The 14,697-nt window shown below is 65.0% G+C and overlaps 5 protein-coding genes across 5 annotated transcripts; 2 read left to right on the top strand and 3 right to left on the bottom strand.

Annotated features, from left to right (window-relative positions):
- Positions 1-18: 18 nt before the first annotated feature.
- PFL1_03580 (uncharacterized protein) lies at positions 19-480 on the bottom strand (the record flags this gene model as incomplete). The annotated part of the gene is made up of 2 exons (XM_007881100.1): positions 19-378; positions 421-480. The coding sequence occupies 2 exons, from the start codon at positions 478-480 to the stop codon at positions 19-21; spliced, it is 420 nt and encodes a 139-aa protein (XP_007879291.1).
- Positions 481-2,650: 2,170 nt separating this feature from the next.
- PFL1_03579 (uncharacterized protein) lies at positions 2,651-3,115 on the bottom strand (the record flags this gene model as incomplete). The annotated part of the gene is made up of 1 exon (XM_007881099.1): positions 2,651-3,115. One exon carries the CDS (start codon positions 3,113-3,115, stop codon positions 2,651-2,653), a length of 465 nt encoding a protein of 154 aa, XP_007879290.1.
- Positions 3,116-5,615: 2,500 nt separating this feature from the next.
- PFL1_03578 (uncharacterized protein) lies at positions 5,616-9,640 on the top strand (the record flags this gene model as incomplete). Its single annotated transcript, XM_007881098.1, has 3 exons — positions 5,616-6,834; positions 6,967-8,247; positions 8,346-9,640. 3 exons carry the CDS (start codon positions 5,616-5,618, stop codon positions 9,638-9,640), a joined length of 3,795 nt encoding a protein of 1,264 aa, XP_007879289.1.
- A 401-nt stretch (positions 9,641-10,041) lies between these two features.
- On the top strand, positions 10,042-13,239 carry PFL1_03577 (uncharacterized protein; the record flags this gene model as incomplete). The annotated part of the gene is made up of 1 exon (XM_007881097.1): positions 10,042-13,239. The coding sequence occupies one exon, from the start codon at positions 10,042-10,044 to the stop codon at positions 13,237-13,239; it is 3,198 nt and encodes a 1,065-aa protein (XP_007879288.1).
- Positions 13,240-13,341: 102 nt separating this feature from the next.
- PFL1_03576 (uncharacterized protein) lies at positions 13,342-14,463 on the bottom strand (the record flags this gene model as incomplete). The annotated part of the gene is made up of 1 exon (XM_007881096.1): positions 13,342-14,463. The coding sequence occupies one exon, from the start codon at positions 14,461-14,463 to the stop codon at positions 13,342-13,344; it is 1,122 nt and encodes a 373-aa protein (XP_007879287.1).
- Positions 14,464-14,697: the final 234 nt, after the last annotated feature.

Below are 14,697 nucleotides of genomic sequence, written 5' to 3'. Positions count from 1 at the left end.
GGGGGGGGGGGCTCGAGCCTAGTTCTTGGTCTGGCCGCCGTCCTGGCCCTCTCCGTGGTTTTTCCTGCGGTGCTCCTTCTTGCCTTCCCCCTTTCCGTCCTTGTCGTGGTGGTGGTGCTTCTTCTTGTGGTGCTCCTCGGCCTTCTTCTCGCCACGGTGAGGCGGCGACGTTCCCTTGTCGGCGGCGTACTTGACCGGCGGGGCGGCGGCGGCGGGCTTGGTCTCGGTCTTCTTGACGGGTGCGGCGGCAGCGGCCTTGTCGTCCTGCAGCGGCGGACCTCCGCTCTGCTTGAGCGAGAGGTTCTGGTATTGCGTTCCGGACGGGGGAGCCTGGCCCTTTTGCTGGGCCAGGGCGTCTGTCTGCGCCGTGTTGAATCCCTGCGCCGCCTTGGCGAACGGGTCGTCCGTATCGGCCCTGACGTTTCCGCTCAGCGCCAGGACGCAGAGGGTGAAGGCGAAGAGGAGGGCGGTGGTGCGCATCTTGATTTCGCTGAATAGACAAAGAAGGGGTGTTGGGGAGAGGGATGAGAGGACGGTTTGAGATGTGAGTCGATGATGCAGAAAAGGCCAGAGGAGCGGGATCTCGCGGGGTTTATATACCACCCATCTCGCCCCGTTCGGGCCGCCTCGATGGTTGCGGCAGGGCCAACATCGACTCGCTGCCGCGGCAATTGACCAGGGAGGAATGCCGGCGATTGTCACCTCCTAGACCCCCTCTTGGACCTCGTCTGACAATGCGCCATACAACGCCGTTGGAAGGAGGCGGAATGAAACTAGGTCTAGGTACCTTAAGGGATCGCTATCCAGTCTTGCCGTGCCCTAGCCTCGACCCACTTGCCAAAAGGGCGCCCGTGACGCTGCCCACCCCGATTCGGACTCATACGCCACCCAACGCCTCGGCCGTTGTCGCATCGCGGGGCAACCTGACTCTCTACCCACCTTCACGGCCCTCCGGAGATGTGGGCGCTTTGCCACGTCGCCGCGGCACCGCAAAAGGTCGGGGCGGGCGGGAGGCGGTGGCGGCATCGGATACCGTCCCTCGAGTTCCGCATCCACCAGGAGGAGGCAAGGGCGGCGCGCTCCTTCACTGGGACCTCCAAATGGAGCGTGACACATCGACAGCCGGCTAACGAGAAGGAGAAAGTCGCTGTTCTCGGCGCGGATCTTTGGCAGTTCAAGCTGAGCCCGGGACTCGATGCCACACGTAGCTGCGGGGAACCCCAGGCTGACCGCAGTCGCCACGAAGTGCCAAAGGGTGGGATTGAGAACAAGAGCTTCTTGACATGGCGTCAGCGCGCTGGAAGCGCTGAGAGAAAGGGCTAGGAGAGGGCTTGGATCACTACTAGAAGGGACTGTACGGTCCGATCACGGATGACATTGCCGTCCGGGAACCAAGGCGGCCAGTCGCTGACAGCCGGAGATCTCGGGCTACGGTGTAAGAACACCTGCTAGCTGCCGCTGGCGTCGAGTATAGCTCAGCCTTCGGTGGGCTGGCAGCCGCCGCCCCTCTTTTGGCACTCGCCGCAAAATCCCGGTGGTTCGTGTTGCACTGCACGGACGTCTGAGCAGGGCCCGGCAGAGCACAACCCGGTGGCGGCGTGGGTCCTCCGTTGGCGTGGTTTTCGAGAAAGCACGCATAGTCCCCGTTGGGGCTGACGTATTGCACTTGAACGGCGCTGGTGGGCGGCAGCAGCGTCATCGCGGCGATGAGCGCAGCAAAGGCGATGGGCGTGGTCTGGATGGAGAGCTTCATTCTCGCTGATCATGACGGGGCGCGAGAGGGCAGGGGCAAGGGGCATCAGCAAGACTATGTTCGCCTGCCAGGTGCGGGTGTGGTCGTGAGACGGCGTAGGTCGGCGCTCACCAGATAGGTTGCGGACGTCTGGACGAGAATGAGGGCTCGAGAGGATGTGTGGCAGCAGTCGAGAGAGGGGCTCGAGACGTCAGGCTTTATACCTTTGCGATCCAGACGTTGCCTGTCTGATCACCCTGGGCACCAGGCGCATGCACGAGGGTGACTTTGGGGATCCAAGGACGCCCACCGCTTCGGCACTGAGTTCCTTGGATGATCAAACAGGCTTGCAGGCCGGTTTCTCGTTTCCACGACCTACTTCATCCAAATCGGGGGGCATGGCGTGCACTTGCTCGGAACAGAATGTCGGAAGGGGTATCAGGGGGTAAGACCTGCTGCGGAAAAGACGGAGCTCGCGGTCGTGGCAAGAACCGTGGGGGTTGACGTCGTGGCGATCTTGCACCGACGCCGAGTCGACAAAGGGGTTGGTGCGCCCAGTCCCTGACGGGCGGCGAGCGAGGCGCAAGGGAAGCCGCGCCACGGTCACGGGTGTCTTCTTCCTAGTCCGGGGTCATCTCCGCATAGACACGCAGCTCAGACATCACTCGCTGGGCACAGTAGGGTAGGGAAAGGAATTGTTCAAACGAAGGATCGGTGCTGGCAGCGAGCTCGCCGCGACGACGCCTTCGGATCAAGGGATGGATGGGATGGAGAGTGGGCCTTTGGAGATGCGCTGGGAGATGTTCCGCCGATGAGAGATGATGGGGAGGGAGACGAGATGCGAGGAAAATGTCTGAAGAAGGAGCCGCGTCGCGCTGGCTTCGCCACTCTGGGCTCGATGGCGCGCTAATCCTGAGCCTAAGCGTGGTTCTTGGGCTTGCCGTCCTGTTCCCACTCTGCAGCATTCTGAGGCGGACGGCTGTGAGGCTTGCGAGGGTAGGTAGGCTTGCCGTCCTGGTCCCACTCCTGCTCATTCTGCGGCGAACGGCTGTGAGGCTTGCGAGGGTAGGTAGGCTTGCCGTCCTGGTCCCACTCCTGCTGGTTCTGCGGCGGACGGCTGTGAGGCTTGCGAGGGTAGGTGGGCTTGCCATCCTGGTCCCACTCCTGCTCATTCTGCGGCGGGCGACTGTGAGGCTTGCGAGGCTCCTCGTCCTTGCTCTCGGCCCGAGCAACCAGATCGCCAACGTTGGCGGCTTGACCGGTCATGGCACTGAGGTCGCTGGCCTGCACCCCCTCGAGCTGTCGCGCATCGAGGATGGGAACGGGCGCGGCACCGACGAGCGCGGCCAGGGTAAAGGCGAGGAGGATGGCGCTGAAACGCATCGTGTCGAGCGGTACTTGAAGGTAGAGGGGACGTGATTAGGGGGGTGTAGGACTGGACGAGGGCAAAGTGAGAAGGCTGGAGGAGGGCTCTGTGTTGTGTTTGTGGCGAATCGTGAGAGGATGGTTCGATCTTTCCTTTCGCTCACGGAGAGGTATCCTTTTATACCCTGCACGCTCTCCAGCTTCGTCTTGCCCTCTTCGATGGATGCAAGCGGCACTCGCTACGGACGATGCTGGCTCGAAAGACACGAAGCGTTGCTGTCGAGCCCGGCAGAAGGGACAGGAGTCTGCGACGCCTCTACTGTAGTCCGTCAGGACTCGGCTGCCCTCAGGCTTTCCACGTCGAACACCGACAAGCGGCTAGGCGCAACTTGATCATGGGGACCTTGCCGCACCCGGACGTCCGACGGCGGGACACCGCAGCTTGGGTTGTCGTCGAGCTCCATGGCGCAACGGGCCGGTCCGTGACGGACGCGCCATGGGTATTTCTGGCAAGGTGCAGAGGGGGGAGCGGGAAGAATCGCCGAGCCACTCTAGGTCGCCGTGAAAGGGGTTGGTGGTCGATAGACGGCTGTGACGCGATTGTCCGGCCACTGTCGAGCAACGATGCCCTGAGCGCCCGGCACGCGGAATCGTGCCGTAGCGCAGTCGAGGCGCTTAGCTCGCTCGCGTAAATGCCGTCGTACGCAGGGGTTGGGGATTGCGAGGCTCGAGCAGAGCGGGACCGGGCGGGGGGATGCATACGTCAGGTGGCGGCGGCGTATGCGGATGTGGAACCAATTTGTCGTTTGGCGTCCGGAGTTGGATGCACTAGCGCGCCGGCCCGCGTCTAAGGCGCGGGGGAAGGGGGTTCAACGCGGCCTCGCTTCGCCATTGTTGTCGCCACTCGTCGTTACGGTGGACGAGGAGCGGCGCCTGCGGTCCCCGTTCCGGCCCGGCCTGGGGCTTTCACCACAGAGGCGGTCCAAGACTATCGCGCAGGGGCATCAAGCAGGCCAGTCTAGCCTAGTCCAGGCCAATCAGGAAGCGGGGAAGAGGTTCCGTACGTGGTTGCATGGCATCAAGCTGCAGGCAGGCGACTTGGGCGCCATGTCGACGTGGCCCGAGCTGTTGGACTCTTCCTCTGACCTGTCTAAAGCTGCACCGGCGTCCTTTCGCCGGCCCGCGTCTAGATGGGGGTGTTACGTGTGGCGGGGACGTTGACGCGTTTTGAGGACCGAGAAGCACAGCCTCGGCTTCGTTTACGACACCGGCGGAGATTAGCTGTGCGGCCCAGGTCGCCGCCGGGGCGCGTGTTGGCACCAGCAGCGTCGTCGATTTTCAAGGGAACAGGGGCACGAGACGGCAGACTAGGCAATCGAGCGTGCTCGAGTAGCAGCGGCACCGACGGCCTGGCTGGAAAGCGACATGCCACCTTACGGCCCAGCCGGGCACGGTGGACGCCCAGGAGGACCTCGACAAATCTGCCAGAGGTTCAACTGACTTGACATGCAGGCAGCTCTTGCCGGCGGAGCAGTGGCCGCGAAAGGTTACGATCGCCCCGAGCTGCCGCAACCCCGTCGGCGAGCCATCGCGGTGCCCGCCGTGACGCGAGGACTGCCGTCGTTTGCCAATCGGCTTTGAAGGGTGACTTTCGTCTATTCACCAGGTGCTACTGGGCAGCAGAGAGCCAGGGTCGAGGCACGTATCCATGAGATGAAAGGTGTGGCATGGTGTCTGAATACTTCCGGCGAGACGATCAGAGCCCTGCTCGCTGCCCTCTCTGGTCGATGGATTCGATGGGAGGCGTGCGAGGACGAGCAAAGAGGGTTGGTGGTGGTCGAGAGGAAAGCGCTGACGTCGGCTGGCCTGGCTGGGCCTCGATTTTGGATTTTGGATTTTGGATTTTCGTGGCCTTTTCCAAACGCGCTGGCCAGCCAACTTTTGGACGCGGGGCTCAGAGGGCAAGCGGCCAGCGACGGCCAGCCAGCCAGGCGTAAAGAGGTAGGCAGGTGGAGGTTGGGCAGTGGACGGCACGCGCCTGCTGCTGGCCTGCCAGCTGCACGTTGCTTGGAGTGCTGGTGGGGCTGCAAGGGAAGAAAGGTGTGTTGGGGGGGTCCTGCTTGCTTGCCTCCCACCGGCTTCTTCCCGCCATTACCCACGCTGGCCCCACACCTCTCGTCTCCTTCCATCCCTCCAAGGATACCCACCACCCGACTCTCGAGGCAGCCTCTCGCCATTCGTCACCGCTGCACCGGCCCAGACAGGGGTGTCATCCTGAGATTGTCGTCCAGGTGTCCCTTCTCTCGTGGCTGCTGGCCCTACCTTGGACTGCACATATCCGGAGGGCCTCAGCAGGGCCGTCTTGACAGCGACAGGCATGCCATTCTAGCAAGGTCGACTGTCGCAGAACCGAGCAGAGCGGCGGGTCGCCAACAAAAGGCCTGCATCGCCTCTTCCTGCCCTTCGCTGCATCGCCTGCACACTGGCATCGATTGCTCTGGGCATCTTCGACGACACGATGCTGAAGCCGGATCCGGGAGCAGCCGACGGCGCCGACGCCGACACCAGCACCAGTGCAGTGCCCGCGGCTCAGGCCCCCAAAATGGAGCAGGGTAACGGCGCTGCCGCTGTCGCTTCGGCTGCTCCGGCAGCAGCGGCGGGATCCACCGACCACGGCGAAGGCGCAGCCGCAGACGCAGCCGCAGCCGCAGCGGCCGGCGCCGACACCTCGTCCGCTGTCCCCTTCAACAAGCGGCCGCAGCGAAACACCTACCTCGCCTCGCTCTCGCCCTCTCAGCTCAAGGCCGCCACCCACCCTCCGCTGCATTCGCTCCAGATCCTCGCCGGCCCCGGATCGGGCAAGACGCGCGTCCTCACCTCGAGGGTGGCCTGGCTCATCCTCGACCCCGGCAACAACATCAACCCCGAGAACATCGTCGTCGTCACCTTTACCAACAAGGCCGCAAACGAGATGAAGTCGCGCCTCACCGCCCTCATCGGACCCGCGCGCACCGCCAACCTCGTCATCGGCACCTTTCACGCCACCTGCGCAAAGTACCTCCGCAAGTACGGCCAGCTCATCGAGCTCTCCAACAACTTCACCATCGTCGACGCCGACGAGAGCAAGAAGCTCTTCAAGCTCATCATCAAGCCCATGGAAAAGGACCTCAAGGAGCAGGGCATCTTCTTCAAGCCCGAAGACGCAATGTCCGAGGTCTCCAAGGCCAAGGCCAAGGACATCGACCCGCAGAGGTACCGCGAGGAGGCGCTCAAGTCGTCGGCCTCGTCGTCGCAGCAGCAGAAGCAGGCGCCCGGCCAGAACTTCCGCACCCGCTTCAGCTCCGACTTCAAGCGCATCATGGCCGACATCTACCTCCGCTACCAGGAGCAGCTGCGCGAGGCCAACGCCCTCGACTTTGACGACCTGCTCGTCTACGGCGTCCGCCTCTTCCGCCAAAACCCGCAGATTGCCCGAAGGATCGAGCATGTCCTCGTCGACGAGTTCCAAGACACCAACACGGCGCAGTACATGCTCATGAGCCTCATGGCCGCCCACTGCCAGTCGATCAGCGTCGTCGGCGACCCGGACCAGAGCATCTACGGCTGGCGCAGCGCAGAGGTGGGCAACCTCAAGAAGATGTGCCTCGAGTTCAAGGGCACCGAGCAAGTCCGGCTCGAGGAAAACTACCGCAGCACCGGCGCCATCCTCGAGGCCTCGCTCAAGGTGGTGCAGCAGGGTGAGTGTCGGCACGACCACGACCGAGCCCGGGCCCGACCGAGGCTCTGCGTCGCCATCGCGTGCTGACCGTGCCTCACCTGGCCCCGCTTTCCCCGTGCTTCCTCGTCTTGACCGCCGCGCGGCCTTGCAGATCGTGCGAGGGTCGAAAAGGGACTGCACACTTCCCACCCGCGAGGGCCGCCGGTGACGCTGCGGTTCAACAGCAACGCGCCCAAGGAGGCTTGGTTCATCGCGTCCGAGATCAAGCGTATCGTCGCCCACTCCGGAGGTCTGCTCAACTACAACGACTTTGCCGTGCTCCTGCGCTTCAACGCGCTCAGCCGAGCCATCGAGGCCGAGTTCCAGACGCAGGGCATCATGAGCCGGATGGTGGGCGGCCACAAGTTCTTTGACCGAATGGAGATCAAGGATATCCTGGGCTACCTCTCGCTCGCCGACAATCCGGGCTTCACCCCTGCATTCGTCCGCGTCGTCAACGTGCCCAAGCGTGGCATCGGCGAGAACAAGATCGGCGACTTGCGCGCCCAGGCGCATCGCCTCAACCTCAAGCCGATGGAGGTGGCCGAGCGGCTGGTGAGCGGCAGGCTCAAGGTGGCCGGCATCGGGCCCGTGGTCAAAAAGGGCCTGGGCGAGTTGGTGGCGGCCGTCGTCGAGCTTCGCGAGATGGCCAAGCAGAGGAAACCCGTCTCGCAGCTGATCGAGGCGCTGCTCAAAAGGATCGACTACGAGACCTACCTCCGACGCGAGCCCGACTTCGACTCGCGCTGGGAGAACGTCAAAGAGCTGATCAGCTTCGCAACGATGCTCGAACAGAGCAACGAGAAGACGGCGGCCGCCATGCTGCGCCGCTACGAGGACGGCGAGGACGAGACCGAGGACGAGGAGGCGTACCACCGGGACGACGGCGACTTCGTCGATCCAGACCACTACGACACCGAGAGCCTGATGACGGCGACGCCCTCGACCAAGGCGCCCTCGCAGCCGTCGCAGCCCGAGAAGCGAGCCCTCAAGAGGGAGCCAGAGAGTGAGGTGATCGACCTCATCAGCAGCGACGAGGAAGACAAGGGCAAGCGCACCTCGCCCCGACAGCCGGACAAAAAGCGGGCAAAGAAGGCGAGGAAGACGTTTGGCGAGGCCATGCTCGACCGTTCAAGCGGCTCCCCGGCCAAGGCGACCAAGAAGGAGGAGGAACCGGACCCGGCCGACGGCGGTGATGGTTCGGCCTTTGCGGTGGATATCGACGTCGAAGACGACGACGACGACGACGAGGACGAAGAGGACAAGACACCGCTTCGAGTCTTTCTCGAAGCGAGCATCCTCGCCACCGATACGACCGAGGCCGAGGACGACGACGGCAAGGCCAAGCCCAAGGTGACGATCTCGACCTGCCACGCGGCAAAGGGGCTCGAATGTGAGTGACCGCCGAGGCGAGCCGACGGAATGATGCGGCCACCGACTGACCATACTGTCACTCGACTGCTGTGCTTCTCGACATTCTCGTCGATGCAGGGCCTGTCGTGTTTGTCCCCGCAGTGGAAGAGGGTACCTACCCATCCTTCCGGTGCGAGCAGCCCCACGAGGTCGACGAGGAGTGCCGCCTGCTCTACGTCGCCATGACGCGCGCCGAGGCGATGCTCTATCTGTCTTACTGCTCGCTGCGAATGGCGGGTGGCGAGACGAGGGACAAGGTGCTCAGCCACTTTATCTCGTCGATTGCCAAGCGCGAGGCTGGTGGCTCGGCGACCGACGCAAAGGCTGTCCCTTTCTGCACGGCGAGGCCCGAGCTCGACTCTGCAGCCGTCGATGCGATTGTCAAGGTCACGGGCCGACCGAAGCCGGAGCCGTCGGCTTGCAACGACTCGATCCGGCAGTTCGAGAGGACCAAGCTGGCTCAAGAGCTTACGCGCGTCGATCGTGCCGAGGAGCTCGAGAGGTCTGGCGGCGTCGGAAGCGGCGGTTACGGCGGCTACGGCTCCGGCGGACGATCGTCCTCTGGCGGCTTTGTCAGCGGCGGCGGAGGCTCTCTAGGTAGGTTCAGCGGAGGCGGCTCGTTTGCGCCGTCATCAAGCCTTGGCAAGTTCAGCAACGGTAACTTGGGAAGCTCGGGGCCCTACTCTGCCTCGTCGTCGTCGTGGTCCAACGGCAGCTCCGGGGCAGGCAATGCAGCCATGAGGCAAAACCTGGGCTTCTCTCGGCCTACGATTGGCTCCTTTTCGACGGTGCTGGACGACTACGACGACGACGATGAGGTCGGTGCAAACATCAAACCCACGACTGGCGGTGGCGGCAGCACCTATGCGACCTACTCGGGCTTGCAAGTGGGCGGAGGCATGGGACGGTCTGGCTCGGGCTCGACACTGGGAGGCGGACTGATGAAGCGGCCGCTGATGCCGCCGAGCATGCAGGCACGGCAGAAGGCGGAGCGGGAGAGGGTGCAGCCCCCACCGCCGCCTCGGTTCACTGACGAGGTGCGGCTCAAGGCGCGGCCAGAGGATGCGATTGAGGCGGCGTCGGGGCGCACCGATGGCATGGCGCCGCGACGACGGGCAGACCTGGAAAGCTTCCAGCAGGCGCACAGCAGCAGCATGTCGAGCCTCCTCGATCTCCTCCCCGCCTCGGCCGACGAGGCAGCGACGATGGCCGACAATTTCGCGCAGGGAAGCGGCGGCGGCAGCAGCAGCAGCAGCAGCGCGACCACCAATGGCGGTACGAGCACCGCCAACGGCATCAGCGCAGGTCTGGGAAATGGCAAGCGGCGGCTGGGAATGGGGATGGCGCGGCGACCAACAAAGGGCAAGCGGTAGCGAGCGGCAGGCGCTTGCTCCAACCTCGGCAGGATTCCCCTGCGTGTAACACTACTCAATCACTGCTTCTCTTTCTCTGCTGCACCGGCAGCGATCGACATGCTCGATCGCACCTGCTTTCTCGGGCGTTGATGGGTCAAGGTGTGAGTCGCATCATGGCGCCGTGGCCGCGGCGTCGCCATCGAGGCAGCACGGATGAAGCCGGCTTGGCGTGTGGAGGCGGCACCCGCGAGAGAAAAAGGCTCGGGAGACGGAGACCGAGCAGCAGCCATTCAAAGGCGCGAAGAATTGCCAGGTCAGGTCAGCCCACCTCGATGACCTTTCTTTCACCACCACCACCACCACCACCAGCGATAGCTCGACGTGCGCCCAGCCATATCAGTCATAGAACGAGGACAAACATGCTCCCAACTCGCACGCTTGCTGCGGCGAGCAGGGCTGCGGCGACGAGGGGCGTCGGCACCAGTAGCAACCGCGTCCTGACTCTCAGCTCCAGGCCGCCCTCTTCACTAGCTTCGACATCTTCTCCGCCTCTGTCCACCATCTACGGCGGCCGCATGTCCAGCCGGAGGCAGCGTGGCTTCGACCTCAACGCAGCATCTGGACCACGAGTCCGCAGCCTGCACTGCACTGCCGCCCTCTCCGCGGCCTCCGCCGCACCACCACCACCACCGGACCCGGAAAAGGTGCCCACCACGCAGCTGCGCAACATCTCGATCATTGCTCACATCGACGCCGGCAAAACGACCCTGACAGAGCGGCTGCTCCACCTCACCAATGCACTATCGCCTCCGGTGCCTGGATCGACAAAATCGAGCATCAGCGGGACGCCCGGCGATGTCGACAGCGGCAGCACCGTCACCGACTTTCTCGAGCAGGAGCGACAGCGTGGTATCACGATCCAGTCGGCCGCCGTGGGTCCCGTATGGTGGTCACCCTCGACCGTGACCAAGCCCAAGACGAGCGACCAGGTCGGCATCACCCTCGTCGACACGCCCGGTCACATCGACTTTGGCATCGAGGTGGAGCGCGCCCTCCGCGTCGTCGACGGCGCCGTCGTGGTGCTCGACGGCGTCGAGGGAGTCGAGGCACAGACTGAAATGGTCTGGAAGCAGGCGGCGCGCTACGACGTCAAGAGTCTATTGCTCTTCGTCAACAAGCTCGACCGCACCGGCGCATCCCTCTCACGCTCCGTTCGCAGCATCCTCGCCAGCGGACTGCACGCCCAGCCCATCGTCCTCCAGCTCCCGCTACCGCCCGCCAACGCCAACGGCGATGAGGCGGGGATCGGCGGTGTTCTTGACCTGCTCAGTATGCAGAAGCTCACCTTCTCCGGCAAGGCCGGCGAGATTGTGACGCGGACAGCATTCGTCAAGGGCCAGAAGGAGAGTGAGGCGGCGCTGTGGGACGAGGCCGTCAAGGCACGCCACGCTCTCGTCGAGACGCTCGCATCGCATGACGACGAGCTGCTCGAGGAGCTCTTTTCGCAACCCTCTAGTTCCAACGAGGAGCCGCACGCCTCGATCTCGGAGCAGTCCATCAAGGCGGCCATCCGGAGGCAGACGTTGCGCGGCAGTGTGCTGCCCGTGCTGTGCGGCTCGGCGGCCAAGAACATCGGCGTGCAGCCGCTACTCGATGCCGTGGCCGAGTTCCTGCCAAGTCCCAACGATAAGCCAGCCGTTGTTGGCACCGTCGCAGCTCAGCAGGGCCGCTCCCGGCACGGCAAGGGCGCTGCCAATGCCGGTGCAGCCAAGGCAGCTGCGCAGCCCGATGGCCAGGCTGCCGATGCCTCGACGAAGACTGACGAGGTGACGATCCCGATCGACGACAAGCGCACCACGCTGCTTGCCTTCAAGGTGGTCCACGACAAGCGGCGCGGGCCGACGACGTTTGTCCGCGTCTACTCGGGCACGCTGCAGCGCAGCACCTCGCTCTTCAACACCACGACGCAGTCGCGCGAGCGGCTATCGCGCCTGCTCCTGCCGTTTGCCGACCAGTACATCGAGACCAACACGCTGCGCGCGGGCCAGATCGGCGTGCTGCTCGGTCTCAAGGACACGCGGACCGGCGATACCCTCGTCGACTCCAAGGCGGCCGCAGATGCCGGTCACGGTCACGGAGGGGGGCGTCACGGCGATGCCTCGACAGCGACCGACGTCAAGTCGCTCCGCCTCAAGCGGGTCCACGTGCCGCCACCCGTGTTCAGCATGAGCATCGAGCCGCGCTCCAAGTCGGACGAGCCGGCGGTGCTCGAGGCACTGGCGATGCTGGTGCGTACCGACCCCTCGCTGCGCCTCGACGACAGCGCCTCGTCCGGGACGAGCGCCGGCGCCGCTGCCGCCTCGGCGGGTACGGGCACAGGACAGACGGTGCTGAGCGGCATGGGCGAGCTGCACCTCGAGATCGCAAAGGACCGGCTGGAGAATGAGTTCAACGTGCGGGCGAGCATGGGCGGGGTGCGCGTCAGCTTCCGCGAGACGCTGGCGGACAGCGTCGACGAGCGCGGCCTCACCATCGAGGACGTGCTGGACCGCGAAATGGGCGGCAAAAAGGTCAAGGTCGGCTGCCGGCTGCACGTCCGGGCGCTGCGCGACGACGAGGAGGGCGATCCGGCACTGGGCGGCAACCGGATCGAGGTGAGGCTGGACCAGGGCGGCAGCGGCGACGATGCCGCGGTCGCAGCTGCCAAGGACGCAGCCCGGAAGAAGGCCGCGCCTGGCGCCGAGGACGAACGGGACATCGAGCAGTACGTCTCCGAGGAGGCCGAGGAGCGCCGGCGTGCTCGCGGCGGCAGCGCCAACGCCAACGCCAGGACAAACACCGCGACGGCCGAGAGGAGCGCGGACGACGCCTCGACGGGCCTGGCGGGGATGGACCTGACCTCGCTGCTCAACTCTTTCCGCTCGGGTGCCATGGCCGCCCTGTCTCGCGGGCCGCTGACGTCGAACCCGCTCACCAACCTGCACCTGACGATCTCGCACCCGCAACTCTACGGTCCGGAGCTATCGACGCCCTCGTCAATCTCGTTGCTGGTCACAACGTTGCTCCGTCGCGTCCTGCACCCGCTTCCGCCCTCGCCCAGCGTGACGGCGGCAGAGGGAGGCGGCGGCGGTGCCGCTGCGGGTGCGAGGGGTCCGGGCGGCGGCGGCAGCGGCAGCGGTAATGCGGCATTGACGACGCTGATGGAGCCAGTGATGCTGGTCCGCCTGTCGATTTCGGCGCAGGATCTAGGCAAGGTCGTTTCGGACCTGACAAACGAGCAGGACGGGACGGTGCTCGACGTCGAGCACTCGACCGACGATGCGTCGGCCTCTGGCTCTGCAGGCACACCGGGCGGCGACGAGGGGGTCTATATCCCCTCGGAGTCGCTCGAGGTTGGATCCCTCAACGACCTCGCCTCCTCGAGCGGGGGCGGTGCGGGAGGAAAGGGCCAGCAGACGGTGGTGCACGCCAGCGTGCCGCTGGCGCGCCTGGTGCGGTACAGCAGCCGGCTGCGCGCCCTGACGGGCGGGAGCGGCAGCTTTGACATGCAGCTCAGCGGGTTCATGAAGGTTTCCAAGGCGAGGCAGGCCGAGATCCTCGAGGAGCTGGGACGGTGAGGCCCAGTCTGGCTGGCGCGCAGGCGGGTGGACTGGCGACAGGGACGGTGCCGCTGAAGTGGCAATAAATGTACGAAGTGCATGCTCTACCTCCGATTGTCCCTAGACTGGCACGCCATCGACATCGGCCCTCCCGCGTCCGTCCATGTCGCCCGTCTGCTCCTCGTACCTCTTGACCATCTCCGCATCAATCTTCGACCCACCGCACACGACGACGACGACATTCTTGCGGGCGGGACGCGGTGGCGGCGCTCCTCGCACCACCACCTCGTCTTGCTCGCCGTAGGCGAGGGCGGTGCTGAGGATGCGCTGCGGAAAGTAGACGGGCGCGAGGGCGGCGCCGCAGCTGAGCTCGACGAGGACGCCGTGGTCGCGGTAAAACTGCCAGACGGCCGAGGCGGCCAGGTCGTCGTCGACGCGCACCGGCGTGACGTGTCCGTACCGCCTCGCGGCATCGAGGTGCGACGCGGAGCACGTGCGTGTGCCCATTGACGTGGCCTTGCTCCTGATCTCGTCGAGGGTGACGTGTTGTGCCGGTCGAGAGAGGAGGGAGCGGGTAAACGAGTCCGTCTCGAAGCATTGCGTCGTTATCACCCTCGTCTTGGCGGCAGAGGAGGAGGGGGAGGAGGAGGAGGAGGAGAGGGCGTGGAGGATGCCTCCGACTAGGCCGCCGCCGCCCACTGCGCAGATGATGGCATCGACGTCCTCGCCGCGCGGCATCTGGTCGTACACCTCCCGCACGAGGGTGGCATGACCGCGCACCAGTTCCGCGCCGTCAAACGGATGGATATACACCCTCCCCTCTTGCGCCTCGACAAACCGTCTAGCCTCGGTATCCGCATCGTTCCATACGGCACCTTCCACCACGACCTCGGCACCGTATTGGCGCCGCAGCGTGTCGACGATGGCGCCCTCGGTAGAGGTGGGCACGAAAATGGTGCACGGTACGCCGAGCGTGCGCGCCGCGTGCGCCGTGGCCAGCCCGGCATTGCCACCAGACGAACAGACGAGGTGCATTCCCTCGCGCCCGTACCGCGAGAGCGAGAGGGCCGAGATGCGCCCGATCCCCCGGATCTTGAACGACCCGGACGGCTGGGCGCTGTCGAGCTTCAGGTAGACATTGTGCCCCGTCCGCTTGGAGAGGATCGAAGAGTGCACCAGCGGCGTCTCGATGTGGAGCGCCGAGGCCGAGGCGGAAGCGGGTGCGGCCGGATCGATCGTCATGCCTTGCTGCGAGGTGCGCTGAGGCTGCTGAAGGTGGTGATGGTGACGGCGGTCGTGGTCGGGAGGAGGTTTGTGAAGGCAACAGCGCAGGAGACGGGCGGCGAGTATGGCCCCCCGACCGGCGGCGGCCGCGGCTTCGGAAGACGGTTGGCCGGTTTGACTTTGGCCCCGCCCCGCCCTCGCGGCGCCACGTGGACGCGACCCGGCAACCGGACACAGACCCGGCGATTTCCT

Source organism: Pseudozyma flocculosa, assembly GCF_000417875.1.
Source record: "Pseudozyma flocculosa PF-1 unplaced genomic scaffold scaffold00011, whole genome shotgun sequence".
Lineage (NCBI taxonomy): Eukaryota > Fungi > Basidiomycota > Ustilaginomycetes > Ustilaginales > Ustilaginaceae > Pseudozyma > Pseudozyma flocculosa.
The sequence above is the reverse complement of the archived record's forward strand: the minus strand, read 5'-3'. Positions and strand labels throughout refer to the sequence as shown.